This window comes from Cervus elaphus, chromosome 15 (genome assembly GCF_910594005.1).
Source record: "Cervus elaphus chromosome 15, mCerEla1.1, whole genome shotgun sequence".
NCBI classification, from domain to species: domain Eukaryota; kingdom Metazoa; phylum Chordata; class Mammalia; order Artiodactyla; family Cervidae; genus Cervus; species Cervus elaphus.
The window spans coordinates 24,462,235-24,483,731 of record NC_057829.1 but is presented as its reverse complement, the minus strand read 5'-3'; the positions used below and the strand labels follow the sequence as shown (position 1 = coordinate 24,483,731).

At 41.8% G+C, this 21,497-nt stretch overlaps 1 protein-coding gene across 4 annotated transcripts in view; it reads left to right on the top strand.

Annotated features, from left to right (window-relative positions):
- Window positions 1-11,436, top strand: part of PBLD (phenazine biosynthesis like protein domain containing) — a 34,104-nt gene extending 22,668 nt beyond the window's left edge. For 3 of the 4 annotated variants that reach the window (XM_043924819.1, XM_043924818.1, XM_043924821.1), the window contains 6 exons: window positions 4,347-4,489; window positions 4,570-4,599; window positions 6,978-7,066; window positions 7,328-7,506; window positions 9,171-9,233; window positions 10,622-11,436. In XM_043924819.1, coding sequence (XP_043780754.1) covers window positions 4,347-4,489; window positions 4,570-4,599; window positions 6,978-7,066; window positions 7,328-7,506; window positions 9,171-9,233; window positions 10,622-10,734 — 617 coding nt within the window. In that variant the 3' untranslated portion in view covers window positions 10,735-11,436. The remainder of the gene's footprint in view (window positions 1-4,346; window positions 4,490-4,569; window positions 4,600-6,977; window positions 7,067-7,327; window positions 7,507-9,170; window positions 9,234-10,621) is intronic. The other variant, XM_043924820.1, reaches the window with a different exon arrangement.
- Window positions 11,437-21,497: the final 10,061 nt, after the last annotated feature.

Sequence of the window (21,497 nt, the reverse complement as noted above, 5' to 3'; positions counted from 1 at the left end):
TTGGGGTGCACGTGTCTCTTTCAGATCTGGTTTCCTCTGTGTGTATGCCCAGGAGTGGGATTGCTGGGTCATATGGCATTTCCAGTTGATGTATCTGCTTTTTAATAAGCTGTCTAGGTTGGTCATAGCTTTTCTTCCAAGGAGCAAACGTCTTTTCATTTCATGGCTGCAGTCACCATCTGCAGTGATTTTGGAGACCCCCAAAATAAAGTCTGTCACTGTTTCTACTGTTTCCCCATCTATTTGCCATGAAGTGATGGGACCAGATGCCATGATCTTAGTTTTCTGAATATTGAGTTTTATGCCAAATTTTCACTCTCCTCCTTCACTTTCATCAAGAGGCTCTTGAGTTCTTTGCTTGCTGCCATAAGAGTGGTGTCATCTGTGTATCTGAGGTTATTGATATTTCTCCTGGCAGTCTTGATTCCAGCTTGTGCTTCATCCAGCCTGGCATTTCACATGATGTACTCTGCATATAAGTTAAATAAGCAGGGTGACAATATACAGCCTTGACTTCCCAATTTGGAATTGGTCTGTTGTTCCATGTCTGGTTCTAACTGATGCTTCTTGACCTGCATACAGATTTCTCAGGAGGCAGGTCAGGTGGTCTAGTATTACCATCTCTTTAAGAATTTTCCACATTTTGTTGTGATCCACATAGTCAAAAGCTTTGGCATAGTCAGTAAAACAGAAGTAGAGGTTTTTCTGGAACTCTCTTGCTTTTTCGGTGATCCAACAGATACTGGCAATTTGATCTCTGGTTCCTCTGCCTTTTCTAAATCCAGCTTAAACATCTGAAAGTTCATGGTTCATGTACTGTTGAAGCCTAGCTTGAGGAATTTTGAGCATTACTTTGCTAGCATGTGAGATGAGTGCAGTTGTGTGGTTGTTTGAACATTGTTTGGCATTGCCATTCTTTGGGATTGGAATGAAAACTGACCTTTTCCAGTCCTGTGGCCACCACTTAGTTTTCCAAATTTGTTGGCATATTGAGTGCAGCACTTCCACAGCATCATGTTTTAGGATTTGAAATAGCTCAACTGGAATTCCATCTCACCTCCACTAGCTTTGTTTGTAGTGATGCTTTCTAAGGCCCACTTGACTTCACATTCCAGGATGTCTGGCTCTAGGTGAGTGATCACACCATCGTGGTTATCTGGATCACGAAGGTGATATTTTTTGTATAGTTCTTCTGTGTATTCTTGCCACCTCTTCTTAATATCTTCTGCTTCTGTTAGGTCCATACCATTTCTGTCCTTTATTGTGCCCATCTTTGCATGAAATGTTCCCTTGGTATCTCTAATTTTCTTGAAGAGATCTCTACTCTTTTCCAGTCTATTGTTTTCCTCTGTTTCTTTTTTTTTTTTTGTTACTTTTTTTTTTGATTGATTATTATTATTATTATTTTTTTATTAGTTGGAGGCTAATTACTTCACAACATTTCACCTCTGTTTCTTTTCATTGATCACTGAAGAAAGCTTTCTTATCTCTCCGTGATATTCCTTGAAACTCTGATTTCAAATGGGTATATCTTTCCTTTTCTCCTTTGCCTTTTGCTTCTCTTCTTTTCTCAGCTATTTGTAAGGCCTCCTCAGACAACCATTTTGCCTTTTTGCATTTCTTTTTCTTGGGGATGGTCTTGCTCCCTGTCTCCTATACAATGTCATGAACCTCTATCCATAGTTCTTCAGGCACTCTGTCTATCAGATCTAATCCCTTGAATCTATTTATCCCTTCTACTGTATAATCATAAGGAATTTGATTTAGGTCATACCTGAATGGTCCAGTGGTTTTCCTTACTTCCTTCAGTTTAAGTCTGAATTTTGCAATAAGGAGTTCATGATCTGATTCACTGTCAGCTCCCGGTCTTGTTTTTGATGACTGTATAGAGCTTCTCCATCTTTGGCTGCAAAGAATATAATCAATCTGATTTCAGTATCGATCATCTGATGATGTCCATATGTAGAGTCTTTTCTTGTGTTGTTGGAAGAGGTGTTTGCTTTGACTATTGTGTTCTCTCGGCAAAACTCTGTGAGCCTTTGCCCTGCTTCATTTTGTACTCCAAAGCCAAATTTGCCTGTTACTCCAGGTATCTCTTGACTTCCTACTTTTGCATTCCAGTCCCCTATGATGAAAAGGACATCTTTTTGGGGTGTTAGTTCTGGAGGTCTTGTAGGTCTTCATAGAACTGTTCAACTTCAGCTTCTTCAACATTACTGGTTGGGGCATAGATTTGGTTTACTGTGATATTGAATGGTTTGCCTTGAAAACGAAGAGACCATTCTGTTGTTTTTGAGATTACACCCAAGTACTGCATTTCAGACTCTTTTGTTGACTATGAGGGCTACTTCTTTTCTTCTAAGGGATTCTTGTCCACAGTAGTAGATAGAATGGTCATCTGAATTAAATTCCCTCATTCTAGTCCATTTTAGTTCACTGATTCCTAAAATGTTGACGTTCACGGTTGCTGTCTCCTATTTGACCACTTCCAATTTACCTTGATTCATGGACCTAACATTCCAGTTTCCTGTGCAGTATTTGCTTTTTACAGCATCGGACTTCCATCACCAGTCACATCCACAACTGGTCATTGTTTTCGCTTTGGCTCTGTCTCTTCATTCTTTCTGGAGTTATTTCTTCACTCTTCTCCAGTAGCATATTGGGCACCTAAAAACCTGGGGAGTTGATCTTTCATTGTCCTATCTTTTTGACTTTTCATACTGTTCATGGAGTTCTCAAGGCAAGAATACTGAAGTGGTTTGCCTTTGCCTTCTCCAGGACCATGTTTTGTCAGAACTCTCCACCGTGACCCGTCTGTCTTAGGTGGTCCTACATGGCATGGCTCATAGTTTCATTGAGTTAGACAAGGCTGTGGTCCATGTGATTAGTTTGGTTAGTTTCCTGTGATTGGGAGCTACTTAGATGGGGATAATAAGTGAAGGTCTTATAGGCCACGTTTGCCCTGGAAGCAGTCTCATTGGCATGCTGGAAGGACGAGGGGCAGTATTCTTAGGATTAGCATTGTTAGCAGAGTAAAGAAAGCAGAATTTTTTCTGCTCCCCAACCCACCATGCCCCTTGTACCAGAAAGCAGAATTTAAAAATTTTTTAAATTATTTATTTATTTATTAGAATTTAAAAATTTTTTTGAATTACTTAGCTTATTTTTGACCATACTGGGTCTTCGTTGCTTTGTGTGGGCTTTCTGTAGTTGTGGTAAGTGGGAGCTCCTCTCTAGTTTCAGTGCACAGGCTTCTCATTTGGAGGCTTTTCTTATTGTGGAGCACGGGCTCTAGAGCACATGGGCTTCAGTAGGTGCAGCTCACAGGCTTAGTTGCCCTGCGGTGACATGTGGGTTCTTCCTGGACCAGGGGTTGAACCCATGTCACCTGTACTGGCAGGCAGATTCTTAACCACTGGACCACCAGGGAAGTCCAAGAAAGCAGAACTGAACACCATGTGAAGCTGAACTGCAGAGCAGTAGCAACAGAGTCCTGATAGTACTGCTGGGGTAGGCCTAAGGTTGGATGAGAAAATGCTTTGTAAATAGTGATGTCTTACACCAATTGTAATGAGAAGACTAAAACTTTGAATTTCAGAATGTAAATTTTATTCTGTGAAAGCTAATCAGCAATGTGACATTTCCTCACCTTTGAAATATGTTCACAGAAATACTAGGGAAAAGAGTTAAGTCATAAATCTTTGTTTCACTGAAAATGTTATCCCCCTCTGAGATAAGTCGCCCAAGTTGTATCAGTAATATAAAGGGATATTGTATCAGGGTTTGTGATCTAATCTTTAAATCAAGATTTTATATATAGTTTGGCTTGTTTATGGTAAGCTTGATTTGTTCATATCAGACTGTTGTATATAACCTGTATGTTCTATTTGTCATCCCTTTGGCTTAACTTAAACTAGTAGAGTTTAGTAGAGTTTATAACTCTATAAACTCTATTGTAGGAGTATATAAAATATATAAAATATAAAAATCTACATTAGAAAACCTTATAGCAACCCTATAAGCTGTGTTAATTATTTACCATTTTATTGGTTAAATGAAATTAGTGTAAGTTTAATTACTACCCCATTTTATTGATGAGGAAATTGAGGTTTAAGGAGATTAAATAATTTTTTCAAGAGCACAGCATGATGTCACGACCAATCAGTTATGTTCTTGGTTCTCAAGTTAGAATCCAGTGAGAGTTTTCTCTACTAAGACCCCAGTAACCCAAACCTGGGACCCTTTACTGGAATGAATGACACTGCCATCCAATCTTTAAAAGTGATCAAAAGAGACATGCAACTATATAACAAAGTTTATTTTTCTATTTCTTGATTCCTTTCAAACATTTGACAAAATGAAGTTCTTTTTTTGGCCAGAAAATGTGAATAGCACTCTCACATTTGTCACTCTGAGTGGGGAACTGAAGGCCAGAAAAGAAGAGGATGGTATCGTCCTGGACCTGCCTCTTTATCCAGCCCACCCCCAGGTCAGCTTTTTAAAATTATTGCTACACACTGTATACAAATTGCCCGTTTTACAGTGATTTTTTCTTTTTTCCTGATCTAGAAATTGCATGAAGTGGAGGACTTGATAAAGGTTTGTGAAAGAGAGTCAAACTTGAGCCCTGGGATTTGATCATCTGTTATTATTTGAACAAAGATTTGTTTTTGATCTCAAATATAGACCTTCTACCAATGTAAGTGTTCTAGTTTAAGCTTGGGTGAATACCGCATGGTGCCTTTGAGGTTTGAATTTTAATATTGAATCTATTTGGTGAAAAGGTTGACCAGTTTTTCCTAAACTCTTTATTATCTGATTAGCCTCCATGGAAAGATGGGGGAGGGGAGAGTGCCATGTGGCAGGCTGAGAGTGAAAGAAAAGAATGGGAACAGCATGGCAGCAGTCTGTTTCCTGATCTCTTCAGTGGAGAATAAGGCTGAGATGACGGGGCTGTGCTTTGATGGAAGAGAGCAGAAAAGCAAGGGTACGCCAATAGAGAAGACAAGATATATATAGCAGCCTCCTCAAAGGGTCTGTGTGGGGATGGGGCTTAATGATAAGGAGGATGATGATGATGATAAAGAACATTTTTGAGAGTCTCCTCTGTGCAGTACCATGCATTTTAATGCATTATTTCATTTAATTCTGTCACCCAGGGCAGTTGGCACTACAGTTGTCTTGTGTAGATTCTAGAAGGCCAGAGCAGCCCTGGATAGCCAGGTGCTTAGGTTTTAGAGCAGGAAGGGCCCAGGTCAGGACCAGGCCAAGAGTGCAGTGAGAAAAAATGATTCTGGGAAATGGCCTGTTAGGGGTAGTAATGGGTATTTCTTAGTGAATTTTCAAATACAGCATTTGTTATCTCTTTAGTGTTTTGCTTTAAGTTTTCAAAGGATATAAGCAAGTATCATGGATTCTACTTTTACACTCAGCTTCTCCTATGGCTTGGGTTTTGGGAGACAAGCCAAATTCAAAAATGAATTGCTTTAAGCATATTGGCAAAAAAAATAGAAAATCTTTACAGTGGTAGACCTTGTTCATGGTAGAAAGAACTTAACCTGATCTCTCTAAGCCTTAGGGTCAGCATTTGTAAAATGGGAATGATGAAAGGTATTTATCATGAGTATTGTCATTTTGGGCTTCCCAGGAGGCTCAGTGGTGAAGATTCTGCCTGCCAATACAGGAGACACAGGAGATAAAGTTTCGATTCCTAGGCTGGGAAGATCCCCCTGGAGTAGGAAATGGCAACCCACTCCAATATTCTTGCCTGGGAAATCCCTTGGACAGAGGAGCCTGACGGGCTGCATTCTTTGGGGTTGCAGAGTCAGACAATGCAATGCAGAGCATGCACGCATTGTCATTTTGTGTTCCTAAAAACTGGCAATAAGATTCTCAGTTGAGAATTAAACTTTCAAATTGACATAAGAATCCATGCAGAGAAGGGTTGGACAACCCTTCAGAGAGACTGGGAGGCCTGGAGAGCAGATGGGATTGGGCTGTAGGAGTTCTCATATCTAGAGGGGGGACATTGGTCAGCAGTGGTCACAGAGGCAGACCTTCCAGGCACTACCCACAGCAGAGTCTTGGCCATGGAACCTAGAGCTTCTCAGCCCCTAAAGAAGATTAGAGAACTTGAAACCACCTACTGACAATCAGACAACTACCATGTAACTCTAGTCTGTTCTGGTGGCAGCTAGTTGTGGTGCCAAAGGATGACTTGGAGGTGTTTTTGTCCCCTCACAACCTCCCTCAGCACCACAAACCAATAAACAGACAAACCGTGTCTCAGATATGAGCATGGTTACATGCAATCTTCGGTAAAGGGTGAACCAGCATGTCTTTGGATAATGTTACTATGTTCTTAATCTGTAGTGTATAGTCTAAGTGAAAACAGCAAGCTTGTCAAGCAGAGCAGCATTGAGACGAGTGCCCTAGTCCCCACTTCCAATCATACTGCTGGCCCTGAGTCCTTCTTATGTAGAATCATCTAGTTACCACTGTAGCTACAGGAACTCTGCATATGTTATTTCATTTAATCCTCTAAGAAGCAGGCATAAAGCCCCCACCTCTACAGATAGTAGACAATAGCGATTCAGAGCTTTGACTCTAGGGCTCCTCAGTCCTGGGTCAAAGTGTGTGTGTGTGAGAGAGAGATTCTGGGCCTCCTGAATCTTTTTATCTGTGGGGAAAATACCCAATTGAAGGAGTTGTGTATCGAGTCTCATAGTAACATGTATGAACAAGGCCTATCTTTGGCTCTCAGAGGCTAAACTCAACCCCTATTAAGGTCCAAGTGTTCCTGAACACCAGGAAATTGGCCTTCTTTGAGAAATACCTTGAATCCTAAAACTGACCTGAAACTCTTGGGACTGGAGATGTTGGGTGTGCCTGGCACAAAGCAGATGTTTGTGAGAGATCGTTCTCCAAGGACTTGACCCAAGACGCACTTCTGAGGAAGTTTTGGTCTGTCTCCATAGACTGCCATAGGTGACACGCTGGTTCAGGATGTTCGCTATTCCCCAGATACCAAAAAGCTCCTGGTCCGGCTCAGTGATACTTACAACAGGTAAATGAGATTTTTGACTTCGTCAGCGCTGTGGGAGAGGGCACCAGATTCATAGCCCTGGCTTGATCTGGCTGTGCCATGTTCAGTCGAACCATGATCTTCACAGCCGGTGTTCTGTTCCTGGGCAGGAAGGTTGTACTTGCTCTTCCTCCCTTCCTGCTGAGCCATTGGACAAGCTGCAGCCTGGCCTGCTTTATGGAGTCTGGGGAATGGGTAGTTTGTGGAATGGGTTTGTCCTAATCCATCCTGTTTATGAACAAGGTCATTTCTGGAGAGCCTGACAGTGAACACAGAGAATTTGCTGCAAGTGGAAACCTCAGGGGAGGTGAAAGGACTTATTCTCACCCTCAAGGGAGAGCCTGATGGGCAGACTCAAGCATTTGACTTTTACTCCAGATATTTTGCTCCATGGTACGGTGTGGCTGAGGACCCCGTAACAGGTATTTTTGCCTTCAATCCTGAGTAAAGCTAAACAGTGGAGAAGGAGGAGAACAGCTATTTAAGTGCCCTCCACAATGAACTTTCAGGTTGTTTGGGTTTTGAGTTGCCTTTGTTTTCCTATCTCCCCTTCCCATCTCTTCACTGAAGTCTCTTGTGAAAAACACAGTGTTAATGAGGCAGTATATAGCAAGGTTAAATTTTAGCATCAGACAGGCTGAGTTTGCATCCTAGCTTCCTAGCTGTTGACCTTGGGTAAATGACTTAACTTTTTACAGCTTTTGTTCCCTCTCTATATAATATGGATAATACCTCATAGGTTATGTAAACACAATGCATGTTAAACACAAAACATAATGAGCACAGTGCCTGGCACATGGTAAGTGCCCAATAGCTGTTAGATATTTTAACAACTAATGATAAAACTGGCTCCTTGAGCAAACACTTCTAGAGCTACCTGTTGCAAAATCCAGTGGCCAATGTCCACTATATTCCCAAAGTCCTTTGTCCTTTTCAGTGGCCAGCCTGTGTGATCATTGACCAAGATTTGGGTTTTGAAGGACCAAGTCCTGGACTGCAGGTGGGAATCAGGGACAGGAATGGTGTTTTTCTTCCTCTCCTCCTCCTTTCCCAGACCTGCTCACTAAGTGAGTGGAATGGGTTCAGGAACATAGGAATTCAGGATCTTCCACAAACCAGAAGCAGAGAGTTGAAATAAAAAGTTGGCAAGGATGTGATGCTTCCTACTTTCATCCTCCTTGATAAAAGTGGACTGACCAGCAAAAGGTGGGGAATGCTTTTTGGAGGAAGCTGATGGATAAGAAGTTATGAGTGGATTTACACATGCATGGCTGCTTCCCAGAGATTTTGGTTATCATAGAGGGAAGGTGTTTTCCCCCTTGTAATAATGCTTTTCTAGAATGGGAAAGCTCTTTGGACAGTGATGGCCAACAATCTTGGTTTGCTTGAGACTGAAGGACTTCTCAGAGTAGGGATCTTCAGTGATAAAACCAGGACAGCCTCAGGCATACTGGGATGCTTGGGCACCCTGTCCCATAGTATTTAGTGTATTTTTCTGAAGGAGAGACCTTTTTCAGATCATCCTTTCCTCTCCCAAATACTTTCCTGTCAGTTATTACTTTGTAGTTTGTTTCTTCATTTTAGTATTTATTCTCTGACCTAAACCTAGGGCACAATCATGTGAAAAAATATCTCACTAAAACAAAACTCTTTTGGCACCAAAAAACTGGGAGCGTTGGCTTCATGGAAATTTTGGTCTTTTGTCAGAGTTCTCACCCTTCCTTGTGTGTATGTCTTAGGAGGAAGGATATATTTTTCCTTGATAGATGTAGATAGATTTACGCAAAAGCCTTAATTCTCCTACCATGGACTGACAGGGAATTGATAGACAAGAATTAAAGCCTGCAGTTTAATTCAGCCTTCAGAAAGTGTAAGATGCAGCAGATACGTCTTTTGAAGGAGCTTATCCATAAATTCTCTGTCTTCCTATTTCTATTCATAATTCCACACTTTGCAGAGGTCATGGCCAACATAATAACTAAGTTGTCTAAGGTTCAGTGAAACTGGATAGTTGATCCTTTATGAATTTAGCTGAGTTGCTCCTATTTTCTTTAGGATTGTAACATAACTTTTCACTTCTTTTAAGGGTCTGCACATGCTGTTCTCAGTAGCTATTGGTCTGAGCAACTAGGGAAGAAACACTTGCACGGTAGGACAGTTCTTTTTCAAATTTAAAAAAAATTTGCTAAGCTTTAAGCTAGTATTCCATCTCATATATACTGTCCACTTGAAGATGTAATGAAATGTTAACTATCAAAAAAAATGTTAACTATCACCCACATGAAAACTAAAGGTTTCGAATTCCTTCACCCTGAATCTTCTGCTCAACATCCTCCACCCCAAACATCTTCCACCTGTTTCTCTCAAAACACAGACACACTTCTAATAGTTAAGCGCCAAGTAAGTATTTGCTGAATAAAGTTAACTAGCTGTGTAATTTTGGCCCAGAAAGGTTCTTTATAATGTTTGAGTTGAGATTGGATGATTACCAGGGTCCCATTATGTGATTAAATAAAACAAATTGCCTTGGAACCAGTTCTCCTAGTGATTAATATATTGCTCAGGACAGAGGAAATAGATGGTAGTCAGTGGAGGTTACACAGCTCCTACCACATGCGGAACAGGCTACACAATCAAAGTAAAAGTTTGACCTTAGTGGACAGACGTTCTTACTTAGTGGGATGGTTAAGCCTCTGTGACCCTGATTTGGGAATAGCAGGGTGGCTGTCTTCTTTCCATTGTGAGCTTAATTACTTCCCTAAACTCAAGAAGCCTGAGGCTGTACCTCACGTTTGCTTGACAAATGTGGTTGCTTGCTAACCACAAAGAGTAGGGAACTCCTTTTGTTCTTTTCAGACCTCGAAAGACAGGGCCTTCTCTGAAGGGCCCAAGAGCACCCCCTCTTTATCTTTTTAGCCTTTTAGTCCTAGGCTCTGTCTTTTCACTTGTGCTTGCTTACTCCTAGACCTAGACGGAGCCAGCGAGGAGGCTACGGTTAGGGTGCGTCTGGGGCATCACCGGAAGTAATGGAGGAAGTGGTTCATGAAGGGAAGGCGTAGGGCCGTGTGCGTCTGTGGCCGCAGTCCTCAGGAGAACGCGGTGGGCTGGGCAGTCTTATGAACAGATGAAGGAATGCATTCTTTAAAAAATTAGTTAATAGGTTTTTATTGAGAACATTGATTTATTACATTAAATAAGTTTCTCACATACATTGTATTTCTGCTTCTATACATCCGACAGTGTGCTCACTATCAAAAATGTATTTTCTGTCCTTCACCATGAAGTTGATCTTTACCCATTTTGATCCCGCCCATACCACCCTGCCCATCCCCTTCTGATAACCACTCTCTGTTCTCTGTGTCTATGTGTTTGTGTTTGGTTTGTTCATTTATTTTGTTTTCATTTGCTTGAAAGAATATGTTCTTTAAACTGACGTGGGAGATTCTAGAGCTTGCAATAATCAGTCTTTCACTATGTCTTATTAATTAAAGGGGTGAAAATGATCTTGATTTGTGACTTGTTTTATGTTTTCTTTAGCCTTTCAGTGTTCCAACCGGGGAGGAGAACTGACGATTTCCCTGCGTTCTGATGGACGAGTTGACATCAAGGGAGGCGCTGCTCTTGTTTTAGAGGGCACGCTGACAGCCTAGACTGCTTGCACTGCAATGATGCAATCTTGAAGTACTATTTTCTGCATAAAAAAAATGTAAGCTACTGCTTTGAATAAGATTGCATTGTAGTCCACTTGATCTCACCTGAGAAATAGAACAATGAAGACATATTAATGGGGATTTAATAATGCTTCCTGATGAATTAACTAAAGGAGTTTTGGTTCTACCTGTGAACATATTCGAAGTAACCAATATCAAAGAATAATGTTGTCACCTTTAATTGTGACCACCAATCACAGAATGAGGAACACATTTATGAAGAGTAAGATTAAATCATTTAAACTCAGATGTGAGTACCTGATAGACTGTTTTGCAGCCGTCAAAAAGACCTAATAGCTATGTGGAAATGTAGAAAAATAGTTCACAGTATAATACTAAGAAAGAAAATTATAGTAGACTGTTAAATGTTAGCAATGTTATGCTATGTCTGTGGAGAATAGGAATTTATATGGACAAGAATGGATCATGAAGATAGAAAAGTAAAAAGACTTTGTGTGTGAACAGTAAGGTTGGAGTAATTTTAATGCACCTAAAAAATTATTTCCTTTATTGGAACATGCTCACGTTTAATACCTAAAAATCAGGATATGTAGCTAAATAACTAAAACGCCCAGATATTTTTTAAATGAGTGATAATGAGTGATAGAGTGGTAATAAAATTAAACATGGAAAGTAACATGATATCCTGCCTCTTTCCAAGTTCTTTTCAGGGTGGGAATCCCCCTTACTGTCATTCCCATGTATTCTGCAAGTTAGGTGCCCAGCTGGGATCTGAATTCTCATCCTATGGGTCAGATCTGCTGCTTAGCAATCTGATGTGGTTGGTAAAAAGCAATTTGCTGTCTCCAGTGTGTAAGACACTGGACTAGAAACTGGCAGGGTAGAGAGCTGGGGGGCAAGATGCAAAGGAGATTAGAGGGGGAGCTTGTAGAGCTCTCAAGAGACTCTTAACTGGGGAGACCAGGCTCATCCTTTCATGAAAAGATAATGAGCACTTGTATTGGTCTGTGGTTAGGGTCTGCCATATGCAGACCCTGAGTGTTATGGCGTAGTCAGAGGAGTGTTAAAAGACAGGGCTTTGAAACATGGGCATGAGCAAAGCTTCAGAGATGAGTGAATGTACACGGCCTCTAGATTTTGTCTAGAGTTTCTACATCTTGAAAGTAGTTACATTCTATAGGAACAGAGATATAAAGGAAAGTAGTTATTAAACTAACAATCCAGTCAAAGAGATAAGACACAAGGACAGAGAAACACACGACAGATAAATAATATTGAAAATGATTCTTTTCCTTTTTTGAAAACTAATCTTAATTACTGTTGTTGCTGTTGTTTTCTATAGAAAAGGCAGGAATCGCAGTCATTGTGAGTCACCCCAGTGCATGAGAGAGGGACAACTACAGTTCTTCAGGGGTGGACTTCCCGGGCAAGTAGCATTTGCACTACCTGGGAGCTTGTTAGAAAAGCAAATTCTCAGGCCCTATCCCAGACCCACTGAATCAGAAGCTCTGGAGATGGAGAACAGAAATCTAGTTTTTAACAAGCCCTCCAGGCAATCCGGGTGTACATTTAAGTCTGAGAACCTCTAGTATTCATGGTAATGAGTGATAGAGTGGTAATAAAACACAGAAAGTAAGGTAATATCCTGCCTCTCTCCAAGTTCTTATTGGGGTGGGAATTCCCCTTGCTGTCACTCCCATGTGTTCTGTAATATCCTAGTATTCAGCCACTGTCTTCTTCCCTCTCAAGTGACAATTGCTTATGTAGCTCAATTACTTTTATTCTCTATTGGTTTTTTTTTTTTTTTTTGGCTGCACCAAGTGGCTTACTGGGATCGTAGCTTCCCAACCATGAATTTAACCCATGCCTTTGGCAGTGAAAAGTGCAGAATCCTAACCACTGGGCTGCCAGAAAATTCCCAATAAGTTCTAAATGTGCATTATCTCAAAATCTCCCTGATCACACCAATATACTTGCTGCTTAATGTAGTTTTGGAGGAGTTTTTTTTTTTTTTTTTTCCCCTCATAGCTTCCAGTTCTGTTCAGCTAGAAAAATTAGCTGTGCTCAGGTGGGAGCTGTTCAGTAATGTGTTGGTAATATAGAGATTAGTTAATCAGCTATGATTTATTAATGATGAATTAATTATACCTGATTATGCAGTTCTGCTAGCTAAATGGAGCTTTAAAGGAGTTATTTTATTAATCATCATGGTGCTAATTGCAGACACTTACAGAAGGATCACTAATTAAACATGCAACCATGTGCAGAACAAGTTGAGCTGCTGAGACCTGCAATAATAAGAAACCCTGACTTTTAGGGGAGCCAAAACAAATTTTATTTTATGCAATATTAGGGAGTTGGCTTGGCAATGTTAATCATTCACTGCAAATTAATATTGTAATTTTTCTCAGCAGGAATTGATCCTTAAATCAAAAAATATATAGCACTCTGCGTGCATGTGTGCTAAGTCGCTTCAGTTTTGTCTGATCCTGTGGACTGTAGGACAGACTCCTCTGTCCATGGGATTCTCCAAGCAAGAATACTGGAGTGGGGTGTCATGCCCTCCTCATATAGCGCTCTAGTGAGATTCTAATAAAGGGAAAGGTTGTCCAAGCCTATATCCGCTTTCTTTATTTGTTTTATTTTTTTGACTGTGGTGGATCTTTGTTGGCTTTCTGTAGTTGCGGTGAGTGGGGGCTACAGTTCGTTGCAGTGTGTGGGGTTCTCAGTGTGGTGGCTTCTCTTGTGGAGCACAGGCTCTAGACACAAGGGTTCAGTAGTTGAAGTGCTCAGGTTTAATTGCTCTGCAGCATGTGAGATCTTCCTGGACCAGAGATAGAACTGATGTCCCCTGCATTGCAGGGCGTATTCTTAACCACTGGGCCACCAGGGAAGCCCCTATATTCTCTTTTATACATATGCAAGATGGTCTTTGCTGAACAGAAACCTTTGATTGATGGGATGTGACTCACAGCAGAGAAAGTCAAAACCACAAACCAACCCTTTTTATCGGAGAGCATCAGGTGAGTTCGAGACTGTGAACTCTTGGAGACCAAGAGCACCTGTGAATTGAATCACAATAAGAGGATTCACAGCCTTGTACTATTGGAGCAGAGAAAGGAATGAGACTGTCCAGTGGAAGGGGCATGTGGTAAACTGAAAGTGAAAGTGTGAAAGTGAAAGTCACTCAGTCCTGTTCAATTCTTTTCGACCCCATGGACTATATATAGTCCACGGAATTCTCTAGGCCAGAATACTGGAGTGGGTAGCCTTTCCCTTCTCCAGGGGATCTTCCCAACCCAGGGATCAAACCCAGGTCTCACACATTGCAGGTGGAGCCACAAGGTAAACTGACGGGTAGCTGAATAATGGGAAAAGCATTTTCAATTTTTAGCTCTAGATGGATGAAAGCCATTTCCTGACTTTTTCTTGTTATGATTAATTGTTTGGAGTTATGCAGCATCCAGGCCTTCCCAGGTGGCGCAGTTGGTAAGGGACCTGCCTGCAGTGGAGGAAGATGCAGGAGATGGGGGTTCAGTCGCTAGGTCACAAAGATCCACTGGAGTAGGAAATGGCAACCCCACTCCAGTATTCTTGCCTGGAGAATTTCATGGACAGAGGAGCCTGGCAGGCTACATTGCATGGGGTTGCAAAGGCAGGCATGACTGAGCACACACTGCTACCACCATGCAGCATCCAACACCAACCTCCAAGGTTGTCTTAGAACCATGGTTGGAAACTTCTTATTGTGAGTAACCAAGGAGGTGGTGGCCAACTTCCTCCAAGGAAGCCAAAGAGGTCAGGTGCAACCTCTCCCTGCATACACAGGGCAGGCATGCTACTGGGGCTCAGTCAAGTCAGAAACGATCTCCTCGGAATTTGGATCCTGAACAAGGGAAGCAGTACTGTAGAGGCGGTGGCTAGAGGCCTATACTATAGAGGTCCACACTATAGCTCATTCTCCAGCTCGTTCGTTCTTTTCTTCCTTTTTTTTTTTTTTTGGTGGTGGTGGGTCTTGGTTGTGGCCTGTAGATCTTAGTTCCCTGACCAGGGATTAAACCTGGGCCCCCTGCATTGGGAACGCAGTCTTGGCCACTGGACCACCAGGGAGCCCCTCTAGCTTGTTCTAACATTATTCCAAAGTGTAGCTGTTTTGCCGTTTACTCAGTCCCCTCAGTCTCCTGCTGAAGACCTTTATTTCCAGATTTTTTACCATCAGAAGCTGTCCTGCAGAGAGCAGCTTTATTTATTTTATTTTCTGTGTCCTGGTACTTTTATTTCTTTACAATAGGTTTGAGAGACAGGGATTTCTGATTTGAAAAATATGTGTATTTTTCATTTCAGTAGCTATTGTCAGATACCTTTCCAAAGAGTCTGTAGTTGTTCATGTTGCCAGAGGACTGTGTACTTTCCACCACAACCCACTAGCAGAATTTTGCTAATCGGGTAAGTGATAGCTTATTATTACTTAATTTGCATTTACCTTTTGATATTAACTTGCCATTTGTATTTTCTCTTCTCTGAACTCTCTATTCATATATTTTGCCCACTTTCAATTGCATTTTGTTACCAGTTTGCAAAAACACTTTCTTCATTACGACCTTTTGTCTGTCACAGGTATGGAAATATTTTCCCTGATGTTTTGATATATATTAAGGCCATCATTATTTTCCATATTTTGTAGGTGAGAAAATAAATGCTCAGAAATGAAACTGACTTGCTTAAGTTTACTCAGCTAGTATAATGATTAGATCTGGATTTAAAACCAGGATGTGATTACAAACCAAGTGCCCTCACTATACTTCAAGGAATATCCTAGAGGGTTCCTCTGGTCACTATCCTGTAGAATAAGTTACCCCCACATTTAGAGGTATGGAACAGTCACTGGTTATGCTTAGAGATTCTGTCTGTCAGGAATTTGCACGGAACATCATGGGGAAGATTTGTTTTTATTCCGCGTGCTGTCAGAGTGGTTCAAAGGCAGGGCTGAGATCAGCAAAGGCTTGTTCACCTACATTGGAGCCTGAGTTGGGAACACTAAACAACTAAGAACTGGAACAGTTAGGCTTCCTTGGATACTTTTCTTTCTTTTTTTTTTTTCTGGCCATGCGCCTTTCGGGATCTCAATTCTATGACCAGAGATTGAACCTGGGCCCCTTGCAGTGTAAGCATGGAATTCTAATCACTGGACTGCCAGGGAAGTCCCTCAAAATTAACTACTTTTTTAAAATTTATTTTTTATTTTATTGGCCACATGACACGTGGGATCTTAGTTCCCCAACAGCAGGTTGAACCTGCACCCCCTGCATTGGAAGCGCAGAGTCTTAACCACTGGACCACCAGGGAAGTCTTGAACACCTTAATCTATATATAGTCTCTCCACATGATGTTTCCAGCATGGCAAGTTTAGGGTAGCTGGACTTGCTCTGTATAAGCTTGCTCCCAAGGCCCAGAGAGAGCCCAGAGAAAGCTGTATCACCTATTGTGACTCTACCAAGAAGTCACATGGTTTTACTTTTGCCATGTTCTATTGGTTGAGGCATTTACAAAGGTCTGTCCAGGCTCACAGGGCAGGAACACAAATCCTATCTCTTGATGGAGGATTATTCATGCCACATTGAAATAAGAGCATGTGAGAAGGGATATATTTGACTATAGCTGTCTTTAGAAAAATATGATCTATCACAAAGAGTGTTTTGAGGAATTTCCCACATCCTTGGGAAACTGGGAACAAAAAGGGTTAGCAGGAATAAGAAATACCTTCATAAATAGAGGAACAACAACTACAGTCATTGAACCATCATCAACAAACATATGGATGTGTTGTACTTATAGATCATCATCAAAGACTTTTGAAAATGTTCTTAGCTTACTGAACCAGAAGATATTTTCAAGGAACCAGAAACATTTGAGCATCAGCTTTTAAGGACTTTGTGGGCTCTCAAGCCTGCTCTGAAAAGGAGATGGACCAGACTGGATCTGTTCCACACTTAGAGTGAAACAGTGTTCTTTGGCTTAGTTCTTTATCTTCAGCTGTCTGAGCTGCTATAACAAGAATACCATAGACTAGGTGGCTTATAAACAACAGACATTTATTTCTTATAGTTCTGGAAGGTGGGAGTCCATGATCAAGGTGCTGGCAGATTTGATGTCTGCTGAAAGCCCGCTTCCTGGTTCATAGATGGCATTCTTCTTGTTGTGTCCTCACATGGTGGAAGGGGCAAGGGATCTCTCTGGGGGTCTCTTATAAGGACCCTAATCTGATTAGTGAGGGCTCCACCCTCATGACCTAAACACTGACTAAAGGTCCCACCTCCAAGTACCATCACACTGGGGACTCAGTTTCAACATATGAGTTTTGGGGACACACTTTCAGTCTATGGCAGCCCTTTTGGGTCAAAGCCTTGTAGTTACTGTTTCCTGATGCTGCCCAAAGCTTCTGGAAAGGCCAGAGTGGCTATTGTCAGGGATGAATGGTTTATGACTTTGTGCAAGAGCCAGTCGAGTTGATCACAATACCTTTGAGCCAGGTTATTTTAAGTTACAATAGACAGTTTGTGAATTTCATCAACCAACTGGAGGCTCTTTCCTAGCTAAAATCACGATTTCAGCAAAAAAGAAAAGAAGAGGTAAGTTAAAAGTGAACACCTGTTCTTCTAAAATTGCTCTACTGCAGGTACTAGCCCTAGAGAGTTGGCAGATGGTTTTGTGTTTCTAAGCCTGACCTTAGCAGCCCTTCATCAATCTTGAGCTGATTGATTCTCAAGAAAGAGTAGACTCTGGTTTCCCAGGGTACCCAAGACACCTTTTCTATAGTTACTACCTGAAGACCAATTAATTAGTCCACACTGGTTCTCTCTAGTTTTCCTAACAAAACTAGAAAATCCTGGACACAGCCTGGCTGGGGAGGCTTTTTTTTTTTTTATGGGGAGGCTTTTTAATTGCTCATTAATTATTGTCACTCTAGACATGGATATTCCTAAAAGAAAAAAGCTTCATTTTGCATTGGGGAAGACTGGTGATTTCCTAGGTCTGCAGCTATTAATATCTTGCATTGTGATTCCGGTATCAAAGGGGCTCCCATCTTTAAAAAACCTCCACCCATAGAACTGAAACTACAAACTGCTGCTCCCATCGAATTTTTTTTTAATATTTATTATTTATTTATGGCTGCACTGGGTCTTCATTACTGTGTGCAGGCTTTCTTTAATTGTGGCAAGTGGGGGCCACTCTCTAGTTGCGGTGCATGGGCTTCTCATTGCAGTGGCTTCTCTTGTTGCAGAGCATGGGCTCTAGGGTACTTGGGCTTCAGTAGTCGTAGTGCACAAGCTTAGTTGCCCTGTGGTGGCATGTGGAATCTTCCTGGACCAAGCATCGAACCCGTGTCCCCTGCATTGGTGGGTGAATTCTTAACCTATGGTCCATCCCGTTGCTGACCTGGGGAGTCTGCCAAACATGAGAGAATTTGTCCCTTGACTATCAAGCACTTTTTATTTTTTAAATATAAGTGTATTTACTTGAGTTAGTTTAAAGTCAAATGGGATTGTATTTTTTTTCTTTTATGACTGTATAGTCAGGTCACCCAGATCACTTATGATGGCTCATCTCTTGCTCTCTGTACATCTGCTTGACCCATGCCTGCTTCACCTGCACCTGCTGCAATGATTGACCTTCCTACATACTTGACCCAGATCCCAGCTAGTGATTGTTCTAACCTTTAGATCAGAACATTTCCACCTGCTAGCTTCTCAAGAGGGGTGTGCCCTTCTGCTAGTTTCCCCAGTAACCAATGAACCAACCCAACCTCAATTCCCTGGCCCTCCCCCCAGGAGCCAAGACTGCTGCCATCTTGTCCACCACCAGTTGCACAGAGTGGGGTTTCACTCCAGGACCTTGCTTCAGACATGTAAGATCCCCCCATTTACCAAACCATTGATGTCTCTGCTGCTGACTCCAGGCTTTCTTGAAGCTGGGCCAGTAGAGGGCTTGCAAGCCTGCAGGGTGCAGCCCAACAATGATGTAGAGTTAATTCATAATCAACTCTCAGTTATTATCTGGATGGACATCTGGAGGTCTCACTCTTCTCACCCTCTCAGCCAGTTTCCCCTCTTCTGTCTTTCAATTGGATCGATTTCTCTTCTGGTCTCTCTTCAGTCTTTGTTCATCCTTCCATAACTTAGCTACATAAGCAAACCAAAACCTAAGCCCATAAATGCCTAACTGGGGTGGGTAAAGGTGGGCTATGGGAATGTGTTTAACGTGAGAAGTAATGTTAAGACTCATGTTAAAGGATTAGGTACTCTATGACTGTTCTCCTTTCAGAGAATAACCATAAGTTGACTTTTGCTACTAAGAACTTCCTCCTCATGACAGATGTTATTTCTTGGTAGCATTAAAAGATACACTGGGGGTATCTTTAAAATTTAAGAGTTTATTTGAGCAAAGTGAAAGAAAGTGAAAGTATCAGTTACTCAGTTGTGTCTGACTCTTTCTGACCCCATGGACTATAGCCTGTCAGGCTCCTCTGTCCATGGCATTCCCCAGGCAAGAATACTAGAGTGGGTAACCATTCTCTTCCCCAAGGGCTTTTCTTGACCCAGGGCTCAAACCAGGGCCTCCTGCATTGCAGGCAGATTCTTTACTGTCTGAACCACCAGGGAAGCCCCATTTGAGCAAAAATCTCTTCCAATCTGACAGTGCCAAACCAGAAGTGGTTAGGAGCATTCCCTGACAGCGACTAGGGGCAAGGCGTTATTATCAAGAAGACTGAAGCAGAGCAAGGAAATGGTTCAATTGGCTACAGCTCAGGCATCGTATGGGAAAGTCTAGTTGGCTGTTTGGGATTGGTTGTCCTTAGGTTTTAACTTCCTATCCTGGAGGCATCCATGGACTTAGGTTTTGTTTTGCTTACGTAGCTAAGACATGAAAACCACCTGAGTCTAATGGCCTGCTTCTTTAATTAATTTAACAGTAATGTACACATTAATTTTTTAAAAATTATAGACAATTTCAAGCATGCACAAAAGTGAAGACAGTAGTTACTACTTTGGCCTTCTTCCCTGCTGCTCCCCATCCTTTGCACCCACTGTGTAGCTTCAACATTTATCACGACCAATTCTGCTTTGTAGATGTTCCCCAAACCTGGGAGTTCTGTGCTCCATATTTGGGGTCACCTGAAACCGTGTTTCCTCAGCTGAACAGGCCTAGGAGGCAACCCTGGATGTGGCAGAGTCCTGCCAGTCTGTCTTCCACTCTGTCCTGTGGACTGAGGCTTGAGAACGTCTCGAGTGTCACATTCTATTATACATGATGGGGAAATTCAAGGCGTCCTGGTGGTGGGCTGGACAAAAGGACAGCTGTGCTGGGCTGCCCACAAATTAGGGCATCTTTGGAGGCTGTTAGCCAATTCCCAATTAATTTTTAGGAGAGCTTTAATTATGCCATCAACAGTTCTCACTTAAACAATCACAAGGCACTCAGGCTGGGGGAGAAATGAGTAACTGACTAGATTTGCATAACTATTTACCCTAATTAGAATGTCAAAAGTTGGTGGCAAAGAGGCCAAGTTGTGCTGTGACTTAGTATCATTTTAATTTAGTCCAATTTCCTATGATTACAACTGTCTTCCTCTTTGCATCTCAGGTCCTCTTTCCTTCTAAATGATTTTTGGCTAAAACAGAATGGAAAACAGAACAACTAATAATAACTTGCTTGAGGACTGAACTCCTGAAAAACTCTAAATGGTTTCTTTCCTTAATCCAAACCATGATTTTAGTTTTCATCTAAACTTATGATTGCATAAACATTTAGATTTAGGTAATTTAGGCAGACACTTAGCTTTGAATCCAGAAGCCTCCTCTGTGTGTGTGTGTGTGAGTGTAAGGTGGTAGAATCATCTTCAGGTTGTCCCATGAGAAAAAATACTATGTTTGAATAGTTACTTTTATTCCAATGTTTTAACACAAGGGTTGGTGTATAAAAATAATGATTGTAAGATGTGTTTATTAATAGGCAATATTATTTTAAATAGTATACAAAGTTTCTATGATACACCTTATGAGCTATAAGATTTGAAAACTACAAAGTCAGCAGAGACTACAGAACGCCAGGTCTCAGGCATAGAACCACCCTGACCCATTAGAGACTGCTTAGGCACGCATCAGTGGTTTCTGGGTCCGGCTGTTTTTCCGCCCTCATTCTCGTTTAGCAGCAGGAGGCCACCTATTTAATTAGTTGGGGGTGGGAGCGTCTGTAATCTCTTGGGGGCAGCTTTAGCCCCAGGGTTGGATAAGAGGGTGAATCCATCCCAGGGCGTGGCTGGCCTCTCCCCTGCAACATATGGGGAGCCCACCATGCCTTCAGCCCAAGTTCCAGCAGCAAGTAGGAGTGGAGGGGCCTTCCCTGCTGGGAACACACCCTGTAAAGCCAAGGGCAGGTGGCGTCACTAGTAGAGTTCAAGCAATTCTTAGACCAAACAGCATCTGGCAAACTGTGCCAATTGGAAATCAATGTCCCTCCCTGGGTGGGTTTAATTTTATGGTTGTTTGCACAAACTTACAGCTCCTAATGGGTAGGGCAGAGCTCAGCATCCTCCCAGGGTTGTTCCGATGGAGTCTGATGTCTCCACTGCCCATCGATAAGCTAAATTAAAGTCTGTTTACTAGAGGCTAGTTTGGAGTCTGGCTGGCAGGCTACTATTTATTCCAAGGCCTGGAGGTTCCCGTGACAGGAAGGGGGACTCT